Here is an 8,129-nt window from a genome sequence, read left to right as displayed (position 1 = left end):
ATTACCATTTTCTAAGTTATAGAGAATAAACTGTGATTATGTGAGAAATGAATACATTTTGGTTTGACTACCATTATTTTTGTTTTTATACAAACAGCCACATAAAGTATTCTAACACTTACAGTAAGTAACACTTAAAATGTCAGAATGTCACTGCATTAGAGGATAAAAATATCAATAAATATATCTGTTTTAATGCCATTTGCTATGCCATTTAGTTCGGCATTTTACATTTTAAGAGTGGCCTCGATATTATGCGGTCAGTCATAGTTTTTGCCTGAGAAATGTTAGAGCGCTCTCTGCCGGTTAACTTGAGCTGTAGAGGCCTGTTGAGTAAACATTCAAATTATGAATTTTATAGTTGGTTGTTTGGTATATGTAACACACAGAAAATACATTTTATATTAACGAGGGAAATAGCAAAAAGATGCCCTGCATCTATCACGAGTTTAACGACTTTAATGAGCGCTACAAGTATCTTGTGCTGCTGTTTATTATCCTAGTGGCCACCAAATGCCATATGATCAGCACATGGAGTAACTCCGCTTCACTCGGCTTGAGGCCACTCTTAAAATTGTATGCAGTTTGAGAGCGCCAACATTGTAGCATTGTCTTTCAAACAACATCAGTTGAACAACGGAAGAGTTAAAAACACCGGCAGCTCACATGAGCTCGAAGGGAGGCAGAATTAAACGCACCAAAAATGTGCGTAATTTGGATTCGGATGATGCGCCTTCACTAGCGCAATCAATAATCGACGAGCAGCCAAATATTATGCCTGCCGGGCCGAAGACACTTCCATCTAAAAGTGAAAGAGTAACAACAAGCCCCCCCAGCAAACCAGATGGTTCTCCAACATCAGAACAAGTGGTCAAAGATGAGCCATGTGGCCAGGTAAACAAACTCACACAACGATAGTATTTTTTTCAGTAGGTACATTCGTGTCTCACATAGACAAATGTGTATGGATATAAAGCTTTTAACACACGTTTTCATTTCGTTTATGCCTTTTTTATCATGAGAAAATTTTGGCCTGTCCTGAATATTTTGGCCTCATGTGTTTCTAACATATAAGACATGGATGAATCCATATTGTGAGCAAAATTCTAAATATTAGTTCTGCTCTGTGGCATAATTAAATAACACTGAGATTAAACAAACAAAAAATATGTCTGAATATTTGATATTATTAATAAAACAATGTAGCGTCATAATTATTATAAGTCATAATTATTAATGTTATTGTGATTGTGTAACTCTTGTTTAAGTGTAAAGCTACAAATTTCTCATTTGGGAATGATAAAGGTTTAATTATTAATCAAATAATACACTGTTTTTACAAACCCACCAAATTCAGTTATTAAATAAAACTTATTAAATTGACAGCTGTCAATATCAGTCAAAAAAGAAAACTAAACATTTACATTAATAAATATGAAATGAAAGCTAGAATTCTCTCTCTCTCTCTGGTCTTTCAAAAAATTACATATATTAATTTTGGATGAAAGTATGCAATTTATTAAATGTCATATATTTAGTAATCACTTCATAAAAGTTCTTAATGAGTTCAAAATTCTTTTCATGGAAATAACTAAACCTACTAAAATCTTTCCAAGGAAATAGCTAAACCTCTTTCTTGCAATGGATCAAATGAAGTTCTCCAGCACCCTAAAGTTAAAGATGAGAGGATGTCGGTCCGGAGGTCTAGTTCTACAGCTGCTTCAGGTGATTTCATATGTTCACTGATATAAGTAATCATATTCACACATCTCTCTATGTTCTTATATTTGTTAGTAAAGGTACTACCGCACCACATATACTCACTGTTTCTTGTTCAGTATGATTTAATTGCTTTAATATTCACTTTCATGACTGTCCAGCAACCCCTGGGAATCTCGATCCTGAAATCTTCATCCAGGGAATGCAGGGATACAAATGGACAGACACAGACCTGGAGTTTGTCTACCAAACCAAATGGAACAAGCGAGTTCAACAGGCACAGGTCAATGAATGGATGGATTTTTGGATGGAATATTAGTGTACTGCATAGTATACACTAAATACTGCGTACTGTTTTAAAAAGTGCTGCAAGTTATGTAGTGTTAAACATTTCCAATTATATCAAATGCTGTCCAGTTATCATCTAAAAAAAAATCTCAGGTTATTTGCCATGTTTATTCCACTATTTACATTAAATTTTGTTTAAAACCACTGTTTATATTATTAATTTGCATATTGAAATTTGTGCATTTTCCCACTTACACTCCGATCATTGTCATTAACATTTTCTTTTCATCTTGAGAAATAAATTGAACCAAGAGGACATTTTCATGGCAATTTGGTTTACAGCAAGAGTTAAGTGACTTGCAGAAGTCTCTGAAGAGCATGAAACAAATGCGGGACATGGGCTTTGCTGCGCTTGACAAAATACAAACAGAGCTTTCTAAGGTAATAAATTACACTTTTACAGTGCATTTTATCACTTTATATCCACCAATTTCATAATGTGATTCTTGTCAAACACGTGTCTGATCTCAATGTTTGTTGCTCTGGTGTTTGAGGTGGTGTCGTGTGAACGTTTACAGCAAATTTCCATGGAAATACTTCTGAGGTCCAAGAGCTCTAGTCAGCTGGAAGGGCTTGATCTTAAAGCTCTCCTTACCAAGCTCAATGTTGCTGATGTGCACTGCACTACTGCTGAGGAGAAGGCAGATGTCAGCAAACTCAAGACAGAGCTGGAAAAAGCACAAGAATCAAGGTATTAACCAGACCGCTTGCACAGAATGAAATAATGGCTTTTCTAATGGTACTTACCCATGCAAAACTCACTAGCATGATGCTAAAATGTTGCCATGTGGTTGCTGGAGTGTTCTGGGTGGTTTCTTACCCCCAAGACTTCTGTGTCCCGACTTGTATTAAGATGTTTTGCCAGTTTTATTGTCCACGGTCCACCAGAAAACCGCTAAATTCTCAGTTCTACATCTCTTCTCAACATATAGTTGTTGCTGCAGATTACCAGTGTGTAGATTTTCGATACATCTACCTTTATTTTGTTTGCAGAGAAAAGGAGGAGCGACTCATGAAGGACATTGACAACTATGAGGAGAACATCAAACATATCAAGGTAATCGCTAGCAAGAGCACATCCTCAGTCATTGTTGGAAATGTGTATATTTTGAACGTTTCACACTTAAGATGATCCTTTTTTGTGTGGGAAGGTAAACGTAGATACGCTGAAAGCAGAAATATCTGCTCTGGAATCCCAGCTGTCCAGTAAAAAGGTTAGTGGATCACTTTTGATTACCGTTTGCTTTGTCCTAGCTGATACTTTTAATACTTAGCAGTTGGGCTGCGATGATAAATCGATGCAAAATCGATTCTCCGAATGCATTGCGATACTCTCTGGAATAGATTCTGAGTTTAGATTTAAACAGCAGATGGTGCTCTAATCTAGTTTTTACTCAAATACTTATGAAGAAGAGTCCTGCGCTTGTTCGTTTGGCTGAGTCATGTAATTTCACCTCAGAATGCTTTTATGACGCGAGATTAATGTAAACACAGCCCACTGTGAACACAAATTTTATGAACGATTATTTTAGGTTCAAGTGTTCAATCTTGATGATGAAGAATTGATGCTGAATCATTTCATCGATTTATTTCCTCAGCCCTACTTAGTAGACATTAAAACAGAATAAAGGCCTGTTACATCAATGACACTAACTGTAATGTCAACAATAATTGTAATAATAATTTTTCCATACTGCTGTAACGATAACAGAGGAATGATACCATTGGAAACACTTGTAGAACGTTAAAAACATTGTATGATAAAAACATTGACAGCATTGAATGAAAACATTGACTTTAAAGAGTTTGAGAAGTGGCAGATGACAAAACTGCATCGTGCTTATAATAAACAAAACCTTATCCTCTGTTTATGAGAACACTAATATAGTTATAATTCTTGGTGTGAATGGGCCTACACATTTTTAGTCAATGAAATTTGCTTTCGACTCTTGTAGGAGAAACCACAGTCAGCTAAACCACAGAAAAAAGGCCACAGAGGCACCAATCCCTCAACTGCCCCTAATCCCCCAAAAACACCTTCAGGCCCCAAACCTCCTGCTCCAAAAGCCTCCAAAGCTCCTGCTGCTTCAAAAACCTCTAAACCTACTGCCACCCTGAGAGCCCAGACTGCCTCCAAATCTCCCGCCTCACCACCTGTGCTAAAAACCTCCAAACCTCCTGCTCCAAAACCCTCCAAACCTACTTCTCCTGCTCCAAAAACCTCCCAACCTACTCCTGCTCCAAAACAGTCCAAACCTACTTCTGCTCCTCCTGCTCCAAAACCCTCCAAACCTACTTCTCCTGCTCCAAAAACCTCCCAACCTACTCCTGCTCCAAAACAGTCCAAACCTACTTCTGCTCCTCCTGCTCCAAAACCCTCCCAACCTACTCCTGCTCCAAAACAGTCCAAACCTACTTCTGCTCCTCCTGCTCCAAAACCCTCCAAACCTACTTCTGCTCCTCCTGCTCCAAAAACCTCCAAACCTCCTGCTCCAAAACCCTCCAAACCTACTTCTGCTCCTCCTGCGCCAAAACCCTCCAAACCTACCACCACCCCAGAAGCGCCAGAGGGTGATGTCAGAGGCCTCCGCCGCTCGAAAAGAATCGCTGGTAAGAAAAAGTAGTGAAGAATCTGCTCAGAAATGTTCCTGATCAGTTCATTCCTCCAGCTCAGGAAGTTGTCTTCATATGTTCTTACTCTCATTCAGGACAGACCTCTTTTTGAAAACGTTTTAATTTGCAAAGATGTGATTTACAGTAGGCTTTTAGACGTGGGAGTAGTTTGGTGCCCTCTAATGGATATTTTGAGTTTAGCATTTATGGACACTCAATGGCGGAAATCGGATGTAATTCTGTCTAATGGTGTAACCACACATTAATGTAGTTTTTTTGTTGTTACTCCACATATTAAGTGTTTTTTTTTGTTTTTTTTCTTTGGAGATGAATAAAAAATTTTTTCAACCCTCTATAAAACCATCTGGATTGTGTGTTGTAGAAGGAACATCGGAGAGTTGTCGTTCAGAGTTGGGGAGTAACTAGTAACATGTAACAAAATTACATAATTTAATTACAAAATAAATGTAACTGTGATCTGTTACAGTTACTGAGGAAAAAAGTGCAATTCAGTTACAGTTACGTATGAAAATGTTAGCGATTACAAGGGGTTACATCAGAATATTTTTCACACACACATATATATATATATATATATATATATATATACATTTTAACCTTTTATTTGGATCCATAAGACAAGCAACAAAAACGGAATCCAAATACCTTGGGAAATCAGTTTGCAAGATGTCAGGTACACATGGCTAACATACATTCACAAGTCCTTATATTTATAACACTCAAGGATAGATAAAACATCTTCGTTTCCATATTTGCATACTCTCTATAATGGCTGAAACTGAAAAATGTTTGCAAAACTGAAACTGCAGTCCTTTAATCACATTCTTGTGCACATGACCTAAACTTCAGATTTGATTTTCTTTCCCAAATTGCATTGACTGCTCAAATATGAGACATCAATAACATTTTTCTTATGATTTTAAATCTGTGTTTAACCTCAGAAAGATCTCAAAGTAAAAAGAGGTGATAAAGTCTGATTTTTTGGTGGCTGCTTTAAAATGAAATTATAATCTTAATTCTAGTGAAGAAGGATTTTAAAAAGTCAAAGTAATCATTGTTGAGTACCTCAAGGTTAACCCTGCCTGCTCTGAATGTTTCAAAATGATTAACAGTTGAAAACTTTTATTTGAAACATACTCAAAAAGTAATCAAATATAAGAAGTTGTAAAGTAACACTTATTATTAAGTTACACTACTTCTTACATTTTAAATAGGGTAACTTGTAATCTGTAACCAAAGTAAACTTCCCAACACTGGTCATATTACAACATGAATTCTGGAAAAAATAAATGAATAAAATGAAAACTAAAAGAATTTCACATCACATGAGCCATTATTTTATTCACAATAGAACATGGATAACATAAATGGTTAAACTGAGATACTTTACAATTTTCTGCACAAAATGAGCTAATTTCAAATTTGATGACTGCTACAGGTCTCAAAATATTTGGGACGGGGGCATGTTTACCATGGTGTAGCATCTCCTCTTTCTGTTCAACAGTTTGAAGACATCTGGGCATCGAGGTTATGAGTTTTGGTGTTGGAATTTGGTTCCATTCTTTCCTGATATAGGTTTCCAGCTTCGTTTAATGATGTGCCAAATGTTCTCTATAGGTGAAAGATCTGTACTGCAGGCAGGTCAATTCAGCACCCGCACTTCTCTACTACGAAGCCATGCTGTTATAATAGCAGCAGTATGTGGTTTTGCATTGTCCTGCTGAAATACACAAGGCTTTCCCTGAAATAGACGTCGTCTGGAGGGGAGCATATGTTGCTGTAAAACCTTTATGTACCTTTCAGCATTCATAGTGCCTTCCAAAACATGCAAGCTGCCCCCACCGTATGCACTTATGCACCCCCATACCATTAGAGATGCTGGCTTTTGAACTGAACTCTGATAAGGTCTCCCTCCTCTTTAGCCCGGAGGACATGGCATCCGTGATTTCCAACAAGAATGTCAAATTTGGACTCGTGATCATAGAACACTTTTCCACTTTGAAACAGTGCATTTTAAATGAGCCTTGGCCCAATTAATTAGATGTTAGATGTTCTCCTAGCTGAATCTTTTCAAAATTTCTTGCTTTTTCAGCTCTTTGTTGCCCCCGTGCCAACTATTTTCAGACCTGTAGCAGGCATCAAATTTGAAATGAGCTCATTTTGTGCAAATTATAAAATTTCTCAGTTTAACCATTTATGTTATCCTTGTTCTATTGTGAATAAAATATTGGCTCATGTGATTCAAGATTGCTGTTGCAGATTTTCCAATGGTAAATACTACAGACCCCCGCATCTCTTAGTAATAAGATGATCTCTGGTGGTTTCTTGAAGCTGGCTAGGTTATTGCGTTCTCTGTGGTTTCTTGTGGTTGATAATGTTCCAGGTGTTTTCTATGGTGTTTTGAGTGATTGTCAGGTCATTGCTAAGTACAGCGCTAATTTAATTCTTATGGTTGCTTACCTCCCGAGTCCTTAAATGTAAACTGTTGGCTTGTCTGTCATTATTCCTACATTACTTGAATTTATTATATTGAATTATATTATATAGCCCACTTAAAGGAGTGAATTCATTCAGTGTGATGCTAATAGGCAATCTCTATAGCAGCTATAAATTATAGGACTGAATAATGTCCACTTTATGGACACCATGAGACGACTTCAGCCATTTTAACGTATCCAAAGGGTTTAAAAAAAAATAGTGAGTAACTTTTCTTTGCAAACACTACTAATAATGATTCAAATGTAAACCATTAGCATGCAATAAGACCGCTTTCATCAAATTTGAGGCCCCCTTGGTTTGTGCTATCTGAGTAACTTTCTGAGTAATTTAACTTTTTTTTTTTTTACCATAGACTGGAATTCTACACAAATATAATACATACATACACATGAAAAGCTGGAACATGGAAGGTCTGTAGAGGAAACACATTAACGCTTTGCTGACTCAACTAGAGTCACCCGTTATTGTTGGCTTGGAAATGGTGGATGAGAGACCGTGTGAGAGTCCAAATGTGGTTAACATTTCATACGGCAGGGAACAACTTCTACTGGGTTTACATGAACAGATTTCTGCTGGATCAGTTAAAATCGGTGTTGAAGTCGGGTACACTTTCAAAACAGTTGATTTTGGAAATTTTGTTTAAGATGTCCCAACACTAATGTTTTCCAGGCCCTATCTGGTTTCAGACTATATTTCAGTGTTTTGGAGTTAAGACATGTTTGTATTTCATTAGCATGTACCAAAATTAAACTTTGCAAACCACTTTCATAACACTTTTGATCGATTAAACATTTGAATCAGTCTTTTTTTTCCTCACATAAACCTATCATATTGCTTCAGAATATTTTGAATATCATTCACTGGTAGTATTTATTTTAGATGAATGGTTCACCCAAAATTTTGGAGATTTGGAGAAATTTAGCATTATA

The 8,129-nt window shown here is 36.7% G+C and overlaps 1 protein-coding gene across 1 annotated transcript; it reads left to right on the top strand.

Annotated features, from left to right (window-relative positions):
* Nucleotides 1–522: 522 nt before the first annotated feature.
* Nucleotides 523–5,034, top strand: LOC306874536 (uncharacterized protein). The gene is made up of 8 exons (XM_079424662.1): nucleotides 523–894; nucleotides 1,617–1,725; nucleotides 1,881–2,002; nucleotides 2,350–2,448; nucleotides 2,562–2,758; nucleotides 3,061–3,124; nucleotides 3,219–3,281; nucleotides 4,023–5,034. The coding sequence occupies exons 1-8, from the start codon at nucleotides 667–669 to the stop codon at nucleotides 4,689–4,691; spliced, it is 1,551 nt and encodes a 516-aa protein (XP_079280788.1). The 5' UTR covers nucleotides 523–666; the 3' UTR covers nucleotides 4,692–5,034.
* The last annotated feature ends 3,095 nt before the right edge of the window (nucleotides 5,035–8,129 follow it).

Source organism: Barbus barbus (assembly GCF_936440315.1).
Source record: "Barbus barbus genome assembly, chromosome: 9".
Classification (NCBI taxonomy): domain Eukaryota; kingdom Metazoa; phylum Chordata; class Actinopteri; order Cypriniformes; family Cyprinidae; genus Barbus; species Barbus barbus.
This window is presented reverse-complemented; position numbering and strand designations above follow the sequence as displayed.

What these genes read in the sequence shown, in the direction of transcription:
- LOC306874536 (XM_079424662.1), top strand. Translation starts at nt 667, where the DNA reads ATGAGCTCGAAGGGAGGCAGAATTAAACGCACCAAAAATGTGCGTAAT. An exon ending in TACAAACAGAGCTTTCTAAG is followed by an intron (nt 2,449 to 2,561) that starts GTAATAAATTAC and finishes CTGGTGTTTGAG; the next exon opens with GTGGTGTCGTGTGAACGTTT. An exon ending in GAAAAAGCACAAGAATCAAG is followed by an intron (nt 2,759 to 3,060) that starts GTATTAACCAGA and finishes TTTTGTTTGCAG; the next exon opens with AGAAAAGGAGGAGCGACTCA.